Source organism: Numida meleagris, chromosome 4, assembly GCF_002078875.1.
Source record: "Numida meleagris isolate 19003 breed g44 Domestic line chromosome 4, NumMel1.0, whole genome shotgun sequence".
Lineage (NCBI taxonomy): Eukaryota > Metazoa > Chordata > Aves > Galliformes > Numididae > Numida > Numida meleagris.
Genome location: NC_034412.1, coordinates 95,139,497 through 95,159,103, shown reverse-complemented (window position 1 = coordinate 95,159,103; position 19,607 = coordinate 95,139,497). Strand labels below are relative to the sequence as shown.

The 19,607-nt window shown below is 50.3% G+C and overlaps 1 protein-coding gene across 2 annotated transcripts in view; it reads right to left on the bottom strand.

Moving 5' to 3' along the window:
• RNF24 (ring finger protein 24) overlaps positions 1-17,705 on the bottom strand; it is a 21,677-nt gene extending 3,972 nt beyond the window's left edge. Inside the window, exons 1-3 of one of the 2 annotated variants that reach the window (XM_021393995.1) lie at positions 17,612-17,705; positions 4,034-4,183; positions 113-155 (exon numbers count right to left, since the gene is read on the bottom strand). In XM_021393995.1, coding sequence (XP_021249670.1) covers positions 113-155; positions 4,034-4,176 — 186 coding nt within the window. In that variant the 5' untranslated portion in view covers positions 4,177-4,183; positions 17,612-17,705. Of the gene's footprint in view, positions 1-112; positions 156-4,033; positions 4,184-4,404; positions 8,112-17,611 lie in introns of those variants that run through there. The other variant, XM_021393994.1, reaches the window with a different exon arrangement.

Sequence of the window (19,607 nt, the reverse complement as noted above, 5' to 3'; positions counted from 1 at the left end):
GGAGAAGGGAGAAGAAGGAGAAGGGAGAAGAGGGAGAAGAAAGGAGAAGAAGGGAGAAGAAAGGAGAAGAAGGAGAAGGGAGAAGAAGGAAGAAGACTGTTCATCACCTCACCTGTTTGTAGGCGTAAAGCTCTTTGTGCGCTTGATGTCTGAGCCTGGAATGAAAACAGGGAGAACAGTGAAAATCAGGATCACCACAGGAACCCATTTCATTTCCCTCCCTTCCCAATCGAATCATTTATTTACTGAAAGGATGCACCCAAGCAGCAGCCAAAGATTCTGGGCTGGAAACATGACATCTCCATCCAGCTGTCAGCACAGAACCTCCCACAATTTCCCTTTTCTGAGCTCCATGGTTTTCCAAGCAAACATCAAGCCATAAAAATGATGTCAAAATATACCCCCCATCCTATCTGCAGGAAAATATCCCTCTAGAACGATGTTGGAATTAAAAACACAACCCAAAAAAACCCACACTTTAATGCAGCAGAGGTTGGTTAGGGATGCAGTAAGGCAGCTCTGGAGCCCCAGTTTAGGGCTCAGCCACCTCCTTTGAAGATGCTGCTCAGACACAGGGTGCCCTAAAAGCCATGGGTAAATCCCACTGCAGGAAGGATGGGGCTGGCAGCAATGTGCAAAGAATGGAGCAAGTGGGATGGAACTGGCCCCATTCACGGGGAGCCTCGAGGCTGGGAAACTGCTTACGGAAGGCAGATGGGAAAAGGAAGACTGGCTGCTGGAGACAGCCTACAGGGGGGAAAAGCAGCTAAGTATAGCCAGATGAGTGTGGGTGCTACGTGGGAAGGTTTGCATGGGGGGACTTTGCAAAAAAAAAAACAAAAACTTCCTGAGTACAGCAAGAGCACAGCTGAGTGTGCAAGGTGTGTGGAACAGGCAGAGCTCTGGGGGAGGCATCCACATGCTGAGGCTGCTCCTCCAAAGCACGTGGCTTTGGCTGGACTCAGAGAGAGGATTCTGAGCCAGATAGGTCCATCCCACCCCACGCAGCTGCCGTAGTGTGAGCCCAGGCCCTGGAGAGCGTCTGCCCTGTGCAAGGAGCTGCAACCCCGGAGGAATTCCAGCCACCGCCGCTACCCACACATCTGCCCCAAGCGCACGGCAACAGAACAAAATGCAGAGGAAATCACAGAATCATAGAATGGTTTGAGTTGGAAGAGATCTTTAAAGGCCATCTGGTCCCACTTCCTGCAAGGAACAGGGACACCCACAGCTCCATCAGGTGCTCAGAGCCCCGTCCTGCCTGACCTTGGGTGTCTCCAGGGACGGGGCATCCACCACCTCTCTGGGCAACCTGTGCCACCCTGACTGCAAAAAAAGTTTTCCTTAAATCCAGTCTAAACCTCCCCTCTTTTAGTTTGAAACCATTTCCCCATGTCCTATCACAACAGGCCCTGCTAAAGGGTCTTCACAGAATCATGAAAGTTGGAAAAGAGCTCTAAGATCTCCAAGCCCAAGCCCTACCCATCCCCACCATGTCCCCAGTTGCCACATCCCCACAGTTCTTGAACACCTCCAGGGACAGTGACTCCACCACTCCCTGGGCAGCCTGTGCCAATGGCTGACCATTCTCTGGGAGAAAAAAGAAGACTTGTGCTCCAGACCCTTCACAGCTCCATATTGCCCTTCTCTGGACGTGCTCCAGGACCTCAGTGTCCTTCTTGTAGTGAGGGGCCCAACACTGAACGCAGCACTTGAGGTGCAATCCTCACCACCACTTGGTCTTCTTGAAGCCCATCCAGTTGACCTCAGCCCACCGATCCCAGCCTACACCTTCTTGCAACCCTACCTTCTGAAAGCAGCAGCAGACAGCAAACACAGACGGCTCCTGCAAAGTTTCATTTCCTTTTTCCCTACTTCTCATCTGAAGGCGGCAGCCAAGGAGGAGGGAGGTGTGCTGTGCAGCAGGAGAGCTCTGCAGCTATCCTCCTTTCCTTTCTTTTGGCTGGAGCTCACACCCAGCCCCGCTCTGAGCCAGCCCCATTAAATCCCTACAATCTCCAATCCCACGAGCTCTGCTCGCTGTTAGCCCAGCACTGGCAGATGTGCAGGTCGCAGACCAGGAGGGAGAGGATGCACTGTGTCTGCACTCAATGCTCTGCTTCTCTGCAAGGACGTGGTGCAACCCACTATTAAATTAACACCTCACCTTTTGCAGCCTCCAGCTGTGACCCCATGTTATAGCCACACAGAAGGGGTCAGGAATGCGCGCGGTAATCCAGGAGGCTTTAGCAGCTGGTTCAGGAGGGGGAGAAATCCAACATGAGTTCAATATCTTGCTTTGTATATCCAATCCTCCTATGGAATCCTGCAGAGCTCTGGGTATATGCTTGCTATGCAGCCAGGCTCCAGCAGTGCTCCGCCATTCACCACCACAGCAGCGGAGCACCGAGGCTGACCCACTCCAAAGCAATCACTTGAGATGCTCTGTGCACAGTCCTCACCCCCTGTACATCTACGAGCTGACCCTCGAGCTTTAAACCTCACCCAAGCTGAGATCTGGGAGCTCAGCTCTGTGGCAAATCCGAAGGAGGTGGTGGGTGCTGCAGGGGGCACAGCAGCACAGCCCAAATCCATGGCACGGGGCTGCTTCGGGTACGCAGGGTCCTCATTTGGCACCGGATTGCCAACCACCGGAGCCGGTGCTGCTGGTTGGATTCATCGGGTCGCAATAGTTAAGGGCTATAAAGGGATCATGAGGTGATCTAATCCAGCCTCCCGTCTATCATGGGTCGTTAAACAGCACTTCGTTACTCCTGGGAATGGGAGCCAAGACGCCTCTTCCAGAAGGGCACTCTGTCTTCGTTTAAAGACAGCAAGAGACAGAGAACTCACCACTTCCCTCGCTGGCTTCTCCTGGTGGTTACTCACCCTCTCTCTTACAACACGCCTCCAACTTCTAAATTTAAAGATTTTCTGGCTTGATCTCCCAGACATTACTACTTGTTGTTTCTTCTTTGGGGCAGAACACACCCAACAAGACCCAGTGGCCAAGAAAACACTCTAAAAGTCCAAACACCTCTTTGTTCTGCAGGGAAGCCCTATGGATTCCGCTCCACCTGGGGAAAACGCAGCCTTCAGCCTTCGGAGCACCATCTGCAAATTGCCAAATCTGCCTCGGTTCCCAGTCTTCCCCCACCTGCCTTCCATTTTCCCTCCAGCAGCAGGAGTTTCGCCTCTCAGTTCGTGGCCTAACACTCTCCCCTGCGGCCCGTGAAATAATTAAAGCACGCCCCAAATTGGAACAACCACCTCCCTTCCCGCTCCCCGTCGCTCAGGCCAACAAATCACCCCTGCATCATTAATCTCCAAACGGCGCTGTTGAATGAGCAATTTGTGTACAGTAACGAACGGAGCAGGTATTAAACATTTCTTAAGTGCACGGTACATAAGTTATTCATTAAAGAGGGAAACGTGTTGAAATGCTAAGCAGAAAGCAGGAGCCATAAAACACGGCTTTTAAAGTCTTTTGGAGAAGGCCACCTAGGCAACTATGCCTAGGATCGATTTCTCCCAGCCTGGGTGAGTACTTTCATAGAATTACAGAACCACGGTTGGAAAAGAGCTCTAAATCCCCCAATCTAAGTCCAACCCGAGCCCATCCCACCATGCCCACTGCCTCTCAGTGCCACATCTCCATGGTTCCTGAACACATCCATGAATGGTGACTCCCCCATCCCCCTGGACAGCCCGTGCTGCTGCCTGACCACTCTTCTGGAGAGACAATATTCCTTAACACCCAACCTGAACCTCCCCAGCTGCAACTTCCGTCCATTACCTCTCATCCTGCTTCTGCACCCAGTCTGAAGCCTACGACACGCAATTCCTGAGGGCTGTGGCCATAGCAGCCCAAGTCAAAGGGCTGGAATTCGATGATCTTTAAGGTCCCTTCCAACCTAAGCCATTCTGTGATTCAACGCTGGACAGCAGGAGCAATTTGTGCTCAGAGCACTTTGTGGGATGTCCTCACCTGAAGGAGGTCACCTCCTACAGACAGCCAGAGCAGCTCTCTTACCTGATCAAGTAGCAACAGAACAGTAAACTGAGGATGAAGACGAAGATGGCCGTGCCAAAAACCACGATATATATGTTGAGAGGCAGGTTCTGGAACCCGATGTTCGGCATCCTGAAACTGTAATGCTGGAGATCTGAGCTCATGGGTAGGCTGCGAGGAAAGGGAGAAAAGAGAAGGACATGAGGCTCTGTCTGCAGGGTCAACAGCACGGGAGGCCCTTGGGAAAGTTCTCCTTCCCCTCTCCTCCTGTGGTTTCTAAGGCCAATCCCTCACTTTGTAGAAATTCCCCTGCACAGCATGCCCTCCAGCACCCTCCAGCATCGGCACAATCCCCATCCCTGCTCCTTTAGGGTGATGGATTGGAGGCATACTCAGCACTCCATGCTGGCACCCTAAATGTGCCTTTTTCGATGAAATTCATCCCTCAGTCAGGTGGAAGAGCAGCCCAATGTCTTTGTATTGCTGTCAAATCTTGAGTACGGAGCCGTTCACCCTTGAACGACCACAAACATCTCCGGCCAGGCACGAAGTTCCCCACCCACAGCTTCAAGGAGGAAGTCACAAACCCTATTTCATCTTCCTTGCTGGCCACGGGAGGTGGGCAGTGCCAGCTTCACAACACACAGGGAAACCACCTGCAGCCTGTTTTGCAGATTAAATATCTCAAGGAACAACAAAATCCCCCCCAAAGTAGGGAGTTTTCAGCTGTGTGGGGACTGTACAACTCTGGGTTTTGGGGAGGAAGTGAGGATGGGGCAAAAGCACGGGATCTGGGTAAGGATATGCTGGGGAATGAGAGATGAAAAGCACCAAATCTGAGCTGCAGGAGCTGGACTCATCATCATAGAATCATATGAGTTGGAAGGGACCTTTAAAGGTCATCTAGTCCAACTCACCTGCAGTGAACAGGGACTCCCAGAAGGGATGAATTCAGCATTCAAAATAAAGAGGAACTCTCAGAAATTACCCATACCATTGAGTGCTGCTGACACAGCTCTGCAGCAAAGCAGCTCCTACACATACAGAGTTTAACTCCAACTCAACTCAACTCAACCGAGGCCCTACAAAGGTCCCTAAAATGGGAGCTCCATCCTACTACTGGCACAACTCAGCTCAACTGAGTTGATCAACTTGGATGGATCCTGTCCCCATCACCAGTGTGCTCAGGAGACATTGCAGGTGTGGCACTTGCCTTGAAGAACAGAGTTGTTTCTGTAAGGTGGGAGAGTTAAAGAAATCAAATGAGGATGCAAAAACCACAGGGCGCACTGAGAGCAACTCTTCTCCAGCTACTGCTCTGGAATCCACTGTGAGTGGTCCACACGTGTGAGTGCATGTAGGCAAAGTGTGTTCTTATGGTTTGAGGACTAAATATCTATGAGAATGCAGGCTGGAAGAATAAGCAGGAAGGTTCATTGAAGGCTGAAGGAAGACAAGCAGCTGGAGATGGTGCTACCAGGACACTGAGCCGAGACCTATCCATAAAACATCTCAGTACTGAGCCAAGCACTCAAACCAAAAAGAGATCTCTGAGAAGAAACAGTACAATCAACTAGCACAGGACTGATTCTTTTCCTTTTAAACTCCTTGTAATGCTCTTCCTAATCAGATTGAGGGCTATTGGCTCTGCTGATGGTGTGGTGAACTGAGAACAAAGCAGTGGTGTACTGGTCTTCAGACCCTTGCATTTAGGGCAGTGAATCTCATCTAGACCCCAAACTTCCATGGCTTCGCCCAGCTGCTCCAAATAGAATAGAAACAGAACCATAAAATCACAGAATCATTAAGGTTGGAAAAGACTTCTAAGACCACCAAGTCCAACCCCAACCCATCTCACCACGATCACTAACCACGTCTCTCAGTGCCACATCTCCACGGTTCTGGAACATCTCCAGTGACAGTGACCTCACCACTTCGCTGGGCAACCTGTTCCAATGCATCACCACTCCTTCTGAGAAGAAATCTGTCCTAATATCCAACTTGAATCTCCCCTGGTGCAACTTGAGGCCATAACCACTCATTGTATTGCTGTTACCTGGGAGAAGAGGCTGACCCCTACCTTGCTCCAACCTGTTGTAGAGAGTCATAAGGTCTCCCCTGAGCCTCCTCTTCTCCAGACTGACCCATCCCATTTCCTCAGCCATTCCCCGTAAGACTTGTGCTCCAGACCCTTCACAGCTCTGCTGCCCTTCTCTGGACAAGCTCCAGAGTCTCAACTCATCACATTTGGCCCAAAGCCATAGGAAAACAAGTGAGCCCTTCAAAGATCTCTACAATGAGAGCTCCATCCTTCTAGTGGCATCAGTACTTTGCCCCAAAAGGATATCCCCAAAGTGGCCCTCATCTCCCACAGAGGCTCATTCTCCTTTGAACAGTCCCTAGGTGCGCGTGGAACATGCAACAGGTTCATCCTCTACCTTGGTCCTGCTACATTACTGTGAAAAATAGAGGTTAGAAGTTAAAAAATCCTGCACCGGGATCCAGGAAACTGTTAAAAGGACTGAAACTGGATGATTTTAAGGAGCCAAGCTTTTGGCTTTCTTTTTCTTTTTTTTCTTTTTTTTTTGGGGAGCATGGTAGGGGAGGAACTGTATTTTAATCTGCTTCAGCTTTACAAGAGCACAGCCAAAAGAAATAAAAAGTGCCGCAGGGAAGGACAGCCGCTTTCTGAGGCAAAACCAAAGCCTTCATGCTGAGTTCTCCCAACCGAGTGCCCCCCAAAACCCATGTTGGGGAACAACAGCACCTGGAAAATGCCCCAGGGCTGGGTCAGCCCCACTTCCGTGGGTAGGAAGATGCCGGATGCCCCTGGCCTGAAATACTGACCTACACATGGATAAATCTGGGGAAAAGAGTGAAACAACCCCAAACCAGGGATGCCCTATGAGAGACCCAAGGGTGGGCTGGACGAAAACATCGTCACAGAATCATAGAAACGTTATGGTTGGAAAGGACCACGAAGATCATCAAGTCCAACCCATCAAAACCATAAAACCGCATAACGCCAACACAACGGCCAGGATGAAACCAAAAGGGAGAAAATCAGATTTTCCCATGAAGATATTCGTTGAAAAACGTGATGGCTTACAAAAATTAAAGAGATTTTGGCGTCCTTGTGATAGGGATGAGACTTCCCCATTGGGAGGGATCCTGTCTCAAGTAGGAAATTCCCAAATTCCCAGCAGGAGATGCTGGTTTGTACATGTTAATTAAAACCCCAGCGATGGTAAACGCCAGGTGAACAAGCAGGGAAGTTAGGAAATGAAGCTCCAGCAGCATTCACTTTGCTCTGATTACAAGCCAGGCAGTTAAAGGCAAACCCAAATAAGCCACGCAGCCAAATTAATCCCTATTATAATAACAGCAAGCAATTTATGCGCTGAATAAGCACGGCCAGCCTCTTACATGCAGCTTTCATGAGGAGATCTCAAAGCAATGAGCAAGGCTGGCAATTATCCTCCTGCACAGAGGAACTGCAGCAAGCGGGGACCAGACCTGCACCGAGCTGCTGGGCTCGATGGGGAAATGCATATTTTTTTAATTATTATTAATTTGTATCACTGCATAAATGGGCCACGTGAGCATTGAGCATCATATTAAGTTTATCCCAGGTGGAGGGCTGGTTTTGGGGTCAACAGCACATCTGGTTGGCTCTGGGTAATAGTCTCCAGTTCCAAAGGCGTTATGCAAACCCACGAAGGGCTTCAAGCAGTTTGATCCAAAAGCTCGGCTATTAACTCGGGTGAAAGTTAAAATGAATGCAAAACAACAAAATTCCCGAGGTCGGTGTCAGCTGTGGAGCAGGGTGTTCTTCCATGCGATAAATCCACAACATAAATGTTATTCATTGTGTGTGCCTAGTGGGATGACTTCCAGACTTTCCCCTTTCTGGGCACTTTGACACCAGCAGAGAGACAGTGACGTGCGGCGAGCAGGCTGGAGGGAAGCTCTGATCCACACCATAGCCTTGCTTGGAACACGATGATCTCTGAGGTCCCTTAGAATCATTAAGGTTGGAAAAGACCACCTCGTCCAACCACCAACCCAACGCCACCCTGCCCACTACACCACATCATAGAGTCATTAAAGTTGGAAAAGAGTTCTAATTCACCAAGCCCAACCCCAACCCATCCCACCATGCCCATAACCATGTCCCTCAGTGCCACATCTCCATGGTTCTTGAACACCTCCAGAGATGGTGACTCCACCAGTCCCTGGGCAGCCTGTGCCAGCGCCTGACCACTCTTTCTGAAAGTTTTTCCTAATATCCAACCTGAAAAACCAGACGGCAGCAACGTTTCCCCGGGACGATGCTGCCCAATGTGGGACTGCAGCTGGGTCACCAACACCATAAAACTGCTTATCAGATGGAACAAAAGCTGCTCGTTTTCCCCATTTTGGCTGCATGCAGATCGGTGGTGCGTGCACAAGCAAGAAATCCAACTGGACTCCCAGCAGGAGCCGTTCCGGACCTTTGATCCCCGTTCCCCTCCCTTCAAGAGAGAATTTGATGCTTTTTGAACGGGAATCAAAATTCCCTGGCTTTGCTCCTTGGTTAGACAACGCTGAGCGCTGAGATTTAACCCTCTCAGCGTGGAAACGCGGTGAAGCGATCAGCAAGCAGAAAGGAATAAAAGTCTTCATCACAAATAATTACAGAAGAAAAAAACCAAGGCAGTTTCACCAGCAGTGCTGTGCCATTTGGAGAGTTTCTGGGATGCTTTTTGGTTGGTTGAGCGGACACCGTGACCTTCAAAGCGCACTGTTTGATGGAAGAAGGTTTTCAGTGCAGAAAGATGCAGAAAATAGGTCAAGGGAAGCTCCCATCGCTGAAGTTACATCAGCTCCATGCTGTTGCTGAGGCAGATTTTGCAAATTCCAGGGGAAAAAAAAAAAAAAAGAAGGCAAAATAAATATAATAATAATAAAAAAAACAAAACAAAACAAAACAGTGTTGCTTTTTTATCCAGTCTAACCCAGCGCGTGCTGCTCGGGCCCCCCTTGGATGACGGCAGCAGGAAGAAGGAAAGCAGCCAGCTATTGGGCTGCCCTGGCATTGTTTTGCTGGAATTTCCAGGCAATGCTACGAGTTTTGGTAAAGCCACAGGAAGTTCGTCAAGTGGCCACAGCATCTGTGTGTCCGGCGCAGTGCCTTCGGGAAACCGACGCTGGATGCTGTGTGCATCCAAACATGCACGCAGATTGCCCAAATACGGCTCAATCGCAGCTCAGTGATGAGGTAATGCTTGAGGAATGTCTTCCCTTTGGCTCTGTGGATTTTTTTTTTTCCCCCTTTACCTCGCACGTGGCTCCGTCTCAGATGCGATGTCATGACCTGCTGAGCTCAAGGTGCAGTGGGAATGGATGTGCTGTGCCTCCTCCTGGCACCATCCCTCGTGGTACTCACCACGGAACCATGCCCCATCCCATGGTCAAGTGCTAAGTTCCTGATTTACTGGGTTTTCCCCAGTTAATGGGCTTCTTGGAAGCTCTGCCAGCCCAAACCCAGCGTTAAAACACATGGATAATGGAACTAGATGACCGTTGAGGACCCTTCCAACCCAAGCCATTCAGGGGGGTTGAGACTTGATGATCACTGAGGTGTTTCCAACCCAAGTCATTCTGTGATTCTGTGAATTGTAAATTGCATCTGGATGGAAGGAGCTGAGGGACGCAGACAACAGATGCTCCAAAGATATCCTAACTAGGAAAACAATCTGGCTTTGATTGAGCCAACCTCACCATGCTAAACAAAAGCAAATCGCATTCTGCGAAGCAAAAAAGCAACCAGCTTTCTCCATTCTTTTACACTGACAAGCAGATGGATGCTATAACCTCCTGAAATCCTTTCACCCCTGCTTCCTAAGCTCCTTTAACAGAAAAAAAAAAAAATCTTTATATTACTGCCTGCTGCTCCCTTCAAGCCCAGAGCCTGGATTTTGGCCCCCAGGAACGCTCTCAGTGGATCCATTCTCTCAATTTTCACCAAAAATAAGGGTGAGAAGGGTAAGAAGAACAGGCAGCTTGATGCCAAAAGCTGGACACCAAACCCAAATCACCAACAAACCCTAAGGAAGAGCAACCCCAAAAGTCCCGATATTTCTGCGAGGGCTGGATGTTAAGATGCTGACAGCACTAGAAACCCTCTGGGAAAACCCAAATAACCCAAACCTCAGCCTCCTGGGAATATAAACCATCACCACATCACCATCATACAGTATTTTTCCTATTATCTACAGGAAATAGGAGTCATGCAGTTGGCCTGCCTGTCCTCTGGCTTAACAAAATTACTGAGTTCTGGGGAAATATATCTTTCACCTTTCGTTCTGCTCTGCTAATGGATTTCGCAAAGCATTTGGCGTCCCTGAAAATCCCTGTATACTGTCCTCCTGTTCTCCGTTCTTCTCCAAGAGAGTGGTCGGGCGCTGGAATGGGCTGCCCAGGGAAGTGGTGGAGTCACTGAGGTGTTCAAGAAACATTTAGATGTGGTACTGAGGGACATGAGTTAGCGGGGAAACATTGGTGGTAGGTGAACGGTTGGACTGGGTGATCTCAGAGATCATTCCCAGCCTTGGTGATTCTATGATTCTATGACCACAGTGGGATGGAGAACACCAAGGGACCACAGGTGCTGGGAGCTGGGAGGTGATGGACAAGCACGTTGAGCATTGCCTGCCCAAACTCATCATTTTGCCCAAGGACTTTGCTTCCTACATGGGTTCCTCCTCAGTCTAAGCCTCACCTCAATTAGTACAAACAAAAGTTAAGGCCCTGCTGTTGACACAGAACTTGTTGGAAAAAAAAGACAAAAACCACTACAAAGACTTTAGAGAACGCTGCTTAGCGTTTGGGTTGCTTTCAGAATCATTAAGGTTGAAAATGAGCTCTAAGATCCCCAGCTCCAATCCCAACCCATCCCCACCATGCCCAGTGACCATGTCCCCAAGAGCCACATCTCCACAGTTCTTGACCACCTCTCCAGGGACAGTGACCCCACCACTCCCTGGGCAGCCTGTTCCAGCACCCGACTGCTCTTCCTACAAAGAAATCTCCCAGCATCCAACATGACCCTCCCCAGGCACAACTTCAGGCCATTATCTCTTGTTTTGCAGCAGGCTGAACAAAGCCTGCCGACTATTTTCTGCCTGCTCCAAGGCTGCCAAGCTGAGGACAGCAGCGAGGCTCCCCATCACTGTCGGAGCTCTGCAAATTCCTGGACTCTGAATCAACTCCTAGAAGGCATAATATACTGCTGATGCTAACGAGCTGCCTCAGTGACGAGTACAGGGCTGCATCGAGTGTCTTCTTAAAGGTCAGGGGAGCGCATGATGCCCAGGAGCCCTTGCTTAAGCTTTTACTACGAGTTAAAGATAATTTGAGTTAATCTAAGTATTAAATTGCAGCCTTGCATGGCCAGCACATCCTTTGAAACCAAGAAGTGAGGCCCCAAATCTTCCCAACGCCACTCTTAACGTTACTATGGCTCTTTCAGCCCGCTCCCCGCTTTCCTCAACTTTGCAAAGTGCAAAGTTGCATTTGCAAAATGCTCATTTTTGGCAAAACAAACAAACAAACCAACCAACCAGCCCATGATGAGATGAGGACAGGGTTACGCAGCCGTGCCATTGGCATTCTGAAGGGGAAGGAGCTCTTTCTCCACGCCGCGGGGCCTCTGCATTAAGTCACATTTGAATTCATGGGATGAAGGCTGCTGAAATGTCACTGCAGCGGCTCCTGGCACAGTTCAATGAGAGCACCATGGCCTCGTTAGGGCAGTGGAAGCGATGAGTTTGCCTTTGTAGGGATTTAAAAGCTCTGGGCGGCAGCCAGGCATTCCCAGATCACAGCTGCCGTGGGTCAAGGAAAAAGCTACGTGAGGAAACCCTGCAAACGTAGGCAGTGCAACAGGGTTGGAGCAAACCCTCCACCGTGCATCATGAATGCTGCTGTAGGTTGCATCCTGACGAAGGCATGGGTTGTAATTAGTGCAGGATGCAGAGTTTCTCCTTCCCATCCTTCACTCGTGACGTAGTCACATTCTCCATGGGTCCTGAACCCTCTGAGATAACCAACAGAGGATCAGCCTTGGGAAACAACACTACTCCCAAGAAGTCTTCATGGAGATGCCTCCATGCAAAATTTTGCCAAAGAAATCCTCCAGGCCAGCTCAATGCCTACCTGCACAAGGGCTGCAAACCATCCACAGCTGGATGACTTAACGCAGCACGATGCCAACGCGCTGAAAAAACCCTGATGCTGCACAAAAATCCATGGGGAACAAGGGCGAGGATTAAAGATATAGTTTTCAATGCTTTGGTTCGTGAAAAATCGCATAATTTGGTTCAGCTTTCTAAAGTGCAAAGCCCCCCATCTCTCTTAGTAACGGTACGGCAATGACCCGATGCTGCACAGAAAGGAAGGGAAAAAAAAAAAAATAAAGAAAAAATGGCTCAAGCTAATCCTCCAATTTTATAAGACACTAATCCGCTGATCTCATTGAGGGGGATTAGAATTACCCCCTCGCCAGAGGATTTAAGAAGTTTCCAACCAGATGTCAACAAAGGCAGAGCACAGCCCGCGCCGACAGCCCTTCGGATGAGGGGAGCAGCGCGTTCACGGGGCTGGATCCCATCTGGGGGATGCTGTACCCATGTCCCACCTGCTCTGGGATGGATTCTGGGGGGTTGCATAAACTCAGCCCCTCCTGTTCTTTGAGGTCTGTGCTTGGGGCTGATCCGGCTGGAAATTACAGAATCACAGAACCATAGGGGTTGGAAGGGACCTCTTGGGATCATCCAGTCCAATCCCACTGGTAAAGCCAGGTTCCCTACAGTATTACTCCAAATAAAAGTGGGGAAAGAGTGGGAGCACAGATTCACACCAACACTACGGGTCTGCACCCACAGTGACAAGATACAAAACATCCAAATTTCCATCCAAAAGAAGAAAGCCAACCCGTTCCATCCACAATTTCAGCCCGGACCACCCCCTCTTTTATGCCAGCTGCCGGGAGCACGTCGGCGCAGATCAGGGCCGGCTTTTGTTCCACTCCGTGTGTACATGCTCAGCTGAGCTCACAAAAAGGGAAACAAAAGAAAAACTAAAAACGCAGCTGTCTTCATAACCAACCCGCCAGGAAATCGCCCCGGGGGAAGCCCAGCCCAGCTGAGGGCTCTCTGCAGAACAATGGGAAAAGCGCATCTTTAAAGGCAGGCAGAAATATGCACTCTGAGCGGAGAGGAGCTGAACGCGATCCCGACCCGGCGCCAGGATATTGTTTTGAGCAGGAGGAGCCATCCCAGTGATGGGATGCATTGAATGCTTGGATGTTCAATGGTTGCATTTTCAGGTTGGATATTAGGAAACACTTATTCTCCCAAGGAGTGGTAAGGCATTGGAATGGGCTGTCCTAGTGGTGGAGCGACCGTCCCTGGAGGTGTTCAAGAACTGTGGAGATGTGGCACTGAGGGACATGGTCGGTGGGCACGGTGGGATGGGTTGGGTTGGACCTGGGGACCTTAGAGGTCATTTCCAACCTTAGTGACTTTATGATTAGTGCACCAACCCGGATGAACCAGGGCTCCCCAAACCCCATCGGATGGGATATCTGCATTCCCACCCTCTCACTTTCTGCCTTCCATCCTGCCTCAGAGACGACCGATGGGTCAAAATCCACTTCGCCGCTCTGCTCCAGCCCCGCAGCTGTTTGTTGGCTTTTTCCCCCCCCAAAAAAATGCTCTTCCCAGCCAGGGAGCTGTGAAACGCCCTGCTATTTCCAAGCACCAGTGTTGGGAAATGGCTCAAATAAACCCAGGGCCGCTCTCCTGGCCAACAGCTTTCAGTTTCTCTCTCGCTGCTTGGGAACTGGCGTGGTTTCCTGCCGGGTGCTTTGTGAGTTAAAAGCAGCCCGATCCCTGCAGCCTGATCCTCCACGGTAATAAAAACCAGACGGAGTTGGGCTTGGCTGCTTCCCACATTCGCAGAGCAGAAGGAGAGAGCAGGGAAACAAATGAGGCCTTTGCTCCGGTCTCGTCCTGCTCGCAAAAGCAGTGATGCAGGGAGCACGAAAGCTGCAAAATAAACCAGGCGTGCTCCTCGTGCTTTGACAGCGAACTTTAAGCCGGATGAGCAAGGTGTCAGCTGTAACACTGAGACATCCAAGGCCACCCTATGAATCATTAAGGTCGGAAAAGAGCTCTAAGATCCCCAAGCCCAACCCCAACCCATCCCACCGTGCCCACTGACCGTGTCCCTCAGTGCCACATCCCCACGGTTCTGGAACACCTCCAAGGACAGTGACCCCACCACTCCCTGCACGGCCTGTTCCCATGCCTGACCACTCTTCCAGAGGATAAATGTTTCCTAATATCCAACCTGACCCTCCCCAGCACAACTTGAGGTCGTTACCTCTCGCTCCCTGGGTGCATCCGGGTTTGGGGCACAGTGAGGTCTGGGTACGTTCACCGGCACCACCACCCTGAGCTGATCCATCCTCATGAAGCACTCAGGTTCAAACACTTGCAGATATCAGTGAATTCATGCAAGCTTAAGGACACGCAAGCCGGGGTTACTTGCAGGTGTGATGGACAGGCAAAAAGCAGTTCTGAGCACCCGAACAACGCAGCTCCAAGTCCCACTGAGCACATAGGTACCACACATCCCTGGATGCAGAGACGATGCTCAGCATTCCCACTTTTCAGGTTAAAAAACAAATTTTTAACACGGCTGTCAGGCACAACAACGGGAAACAACCATACACCGGTGCTGCTGCTTCCTTTCACAGAATCATAGAATGGTTTGAGTTGGAAGGGACCCTTAAAGGCCATCTGGTCCCACTCCCTGCAATGAACGGGGACACCCACAGCTCCACCAGGTGCTCAGAGCCCCGTCCTTGCTGTGCTTTCCCAGCATCACCTCCAGCCTTGAGTCTCCCAACCCAAAGCACGGCAGGTCGCTCCCCAGGCAAAGTCTGAGCCACGGCACGGGGATGTCGGAGTGAAGGACGGTTACCGCACGTCAACAAACGATGACTTCATGGTGAGCCATTGCAGGAAACAAAAATAAACAGAACCCCCGTGCTCTGAAACACTCAAATGCAAGGGGAATTCCCCCAAACCCCGCCCTCTGTGCTCTGACGTGCGCCTTCCATGGGAACCACAGAGCAACCAAGTGCAAAAGCCTTGCGTGGAGGTCATGTCCAGCAGCACCGATGCTGGGACGGCTGCAGGATGCCCACTGGGTGCACCCATGGGTCTGTGAGGAAGCAGCCATGGGGCCAGGTTGGAGAGGAGGTCGCGTTGCTGCAGCAATGCCTTCTGCTGTCCCATTACAGATGTTCTCTGAGCAGCTCCACCGAGGTCCTGTGGTGCATGGAGCAGGATGGGCCGTGCAGTGCATCCTCTCCACTACAGCTGCCGTGGGGTCGGCTTGGACTCGCTGATCCCAAAGGTCTTATCCAACCTAAACGACTCCACGAAGAGGGGCAGAGAGGGGGGTCCACAAGCACAAAAGCCGCCAGGATGGCTGGGAACTTTGGTCCACCGTCGCTACAAACCCAGGGACTAGATGGTTTTAAGGTCCCTTCCAACTCAGCCCATTAGGTGACATGGCTCTATGAAGCTGCACCAGGCGCACACCGTGGCAATGTCAGCACTGCCCTCCCTTTCCCCCCCTCCCTCTAAATACACCAATTGCTGCATTTTGAGTTCCTTCCACTTTGCCCCCAAGCACTCCATCTGCCGGGAGCTATACCCTTCCTCCCCCAGTTATCTGAGGCCAAAAGTTTGTTGTCTTCCCAGGCTCCGGGCCAAATCTGTGTTTAATTTTTGCTACAGATGGCATCAAAACAGCATTGCTACGAACTCAGGCTACAGTTTCACTATTAAAACGAACGTGTGAACGGGGGAGGGGGACAGGCTGGAAAAATATCAGGAAAAGTATTAGGAAAAATGTTAGTGGGCACGGAGGTGATGGGTCAACGGTTGGACTCTATGATCTTAAGTGGTCTTTTCCAACCCTAATGATTCTATGATTCCAATAGGGACTTCAACACTGAATCCGATATCGAAGCGGCGTTAACAACTTGCATTTGCTGAATAAGCCTCAGTCCCACTGCGAGCACGCCATGCAAACTTTGCATTATTTCACAGCCAGAAGCCAGAGTACACCTCCTGCAAGACTTACTGGGCGAAATAAAGGGGGGACGAGGAGAGGCGAGCAGCCCTGTCCGCGTCCCTGCTCGCGTGCTGCTGAACACGTTGTGCAGGCAGGAAGCTCCGGATCAAAAGCGGGGAGCGTGCCAGAGCCGTATGTAATGCACAGCTCCTGCCAAAGGTGTGTGTGTGTGTGGGGTGGGGGGGGTGGGGGGGAATGGGAAAAAAAGAACAACAAACCCCATATGCACAATGGGGAATGGCACACGGGGTCCGGCCGTGCTTTGTTAGGGGCACACGTGGGCATCACGGGGACAGCAAAGGTGCAAAGGGTTTTGGGAACGGGAGATGCGTTCCTCCCCAGACAAAGGGGAGCAGAAGAAGCGCAAAATAAAGAAGAAGAAGAATAAAACAACCCCCCCCCCCAAAAAAAAAAAAAAAGATCCCAAGAGGTCTGCTTTTCCCCCGCAGCTCGCCGTCCTATGGGACCCGCGCGCAGCCGGTGCCAAAAAGCAGCAAACTCGGTACGTGCCTGCATGGCAGCAACAACGCCCGCCCCGCTGTACCGCTTCCATCCCAGAACCTCATTTTATTTATTTTTTTTTTTTTTCCTTTCATTTTTTTCCCCTTAAATTAAACCCGAGCAGCCCGCGCGGGCGCATCGCCGCCTCGGGGCTTGGCGGGTGGGGATCCCCTCGTCGGGGTGCAGGGAGGGAACGCGGGGCGGGGAAGTGTCCCCTGTCCCTTTGTGCCACGCTTCGTTCCACCCTTAATGCAGGACAGGGGTGTCCGCAGCGGGCTTGGGACGGGGCTGTCCTCCAAGTGGGGATCTTTATAGAGAAAGGGTGTCACGACACAGGGGACAGACACTCGGGGTGCGTGCAGGAGGGGAACGCACAAAGGAGGGAGGGCAGCCCCTATGGGGCAGCACGCAGGGATGGGGTTTTGCACCAGAGGGTTGCTGGAAGGGAGTGCCCCATAGGACAGCGCACTATAGAGGTGCTGGAAGGGGCTCCTGCCCCATAGGGGATGGCTCAGGGGGAGGGTCCTGCCCTAGAGGAGTGCTGGAAGTGGCTGCCCCACAGGGGACAGCACAGAGAAGGGGCTGCCCCACAGGGCAGCGCACAAGGAGGAGGTCCTGCCCCACAGAGGACTGCGTGGGGAGGGTGCCCTGCACTGCAGGGGTGCTAGATGGGGAGCCCTGCCCCATAGGGGTGCTGGAGGGCAGGGCCCTGCCCCCACAGGGGTGCTGGAAGGAGATCCCCGGCCAACAGAGCAGTGCAACGGGATGGGGGATCCCTGCCCTACGGGAGGGGAGGGGAGGGGGGAGGCCTGCCACCATAGGGAAAAAGCAGAAGGAGAAGCCCTAACCCAAACCCAGCTCCTCCACCCGCAGCCCCGAGCCCCCATCCCGGCCCGCACTCACCGCCTCGCCCCGAGCCCGGCCGCCGCTCTGCCGCTGGCGGGGAGGGACCCGGATGGAGCCCCGCCCCCTCCTGACCCCGCCCGCCAACGGGCACGGGCACGGCGCGTCGGGGTGCGCATGCGCGGCGCGCCCCGAGTTGGGGCAGAGTGACGTCATAGGGGGAGGGAAAGGGGGGGGTGGGGGGGGAAATAAAAATCAGAACTGTGTGAAAGATAGGACACTAGGTCTTCTTTTAAGTAGTTAGTTTCTGATATACTGCATTGTAAAAGTCTTAATATTTTCAAAGCTCTGATTTGTTTCTGTCCAAAGATGCTGTTGTCAGAATGCCACATAGCTTATTTTGATACTTGGTTTAGTGGGATTTTTCTGTTTGTCCTGAAGTTGAAATGGATTCTTTAAAGTCAGGCCCACCTCTAATTTCATAACAGGGGGAGGCCAAAAGAGAAAGGTATTCAGTAAAACTGCCTATTTACAAATTAACAACCAAGCATACTTCATCCAACTAACTTCGATACAAAATAAAATTTAGTCTTCACTTATTTTCATATTTCTTTACAGTTGCCATGAGACTATTTTAATAACCTCTGTAGAGCTTAAAATGATGCAGGTAATTGCTTTAAGTAATTTTAGTGCTATTAAAGATAACAAACCTCTTGTGTAAAATACTCTAAGCAGTGATCAGCAGAAAAGGGGTAAAGATCTTTTTAGTGCAAATTTGAGATCTTTTTATAGTTGAGCTGAAGTGATAATATAATCACATTATCTATAACAAAAGATGTGCAGATATTCTAACTCCTACCACCTCAGTCTCATGTTGACTCATGCAGAAAACATCTGAATTTTAACTAGCTCCATTTCCACCGTCAAGCAGCCTGATGCGATCTCCAAACCCACCTTCAGATCACACTGATAATGTTCCAGTTGCAACGTTATTCATCACAGCACATTTATAACACTTGAAACTGAGTTCCTCCCAAATTACTTGGGAGAAACTCAGAGGAAAAAGTGAGTATAAATCTCGCACACTTCACTTTCATTTCTTTTCCTGACCTACGTGATCATGGCTACAAAATCATTTCCTTCTTAGCTCTACTTCATGAAAAAAACATGTCAGAAAAGTTGGACTCTTAGAGAAGTTTGGGACATGGAAAACTAAGTCACACAAAAGCCTGAAGTTCCCAAGCGAGCTGCAGTATGAATTCCTTCTCTGAGACTCTATGTCCTGCTAATGAGTTATGAGAATCCATACTCCCTTGGTGTTCAGATGTTGAATAAACAAAAAAAGCTAGCATTTTTCTTCTTTTTCAGACTTTTTAGGGGATGCAAGTAGCTTAGACTCAGAATAATCCCACCTAACAAAAAGTTAGGCATGTTAACTAGGAATGTAATCTATTGAATAACTCACAGTATAATGAAATAGATGCAGTGAGTTATTCTACAGAGGTTCTGATCTCTCTCTGTTGAGAATTATGCAGCTTGCTATCAGGAATACATTTCCTTCCCAACATTAAAGGAAAAGTTAGAGGTTGCTATTGCAGACTAATGAACTACACACCATCACTTCATCAGGGCTGTCCAAAACCTTCACTACTTTATGCCTTTGTGGCATCATAACTATCAGTGCCTGAGGCAGACTAATCCCAGTACCTGGCTCTGTTTTCTCATAAGCTCTCCCCTTCTTTGTTTTACTTATTTACATTCAAAATTTTCACCTCTGGCAGCTGTTGGCCCTCCATCTAGAAGGGACCTCCTAGTGCTGCCCAGCTCCAAGGAATAACTACTGAAACAAGTTGAGTAACAGCTGCCAAAGAAACTTGGCAAAAGGAAAAGAAGCTTCAGTGTAGCTAGAAAAATACATCACACTGCTATGGCTCTTACACCTCTGCGCCACCAACTGGGACATGCTTTTGGTGAGCAGTTCTGGCCCAAATAGTCTACAATATTTACCTCTTGCCAGACTAAAAGGTTAGAGATGCTTCTCCCACTTTTTTTTTTT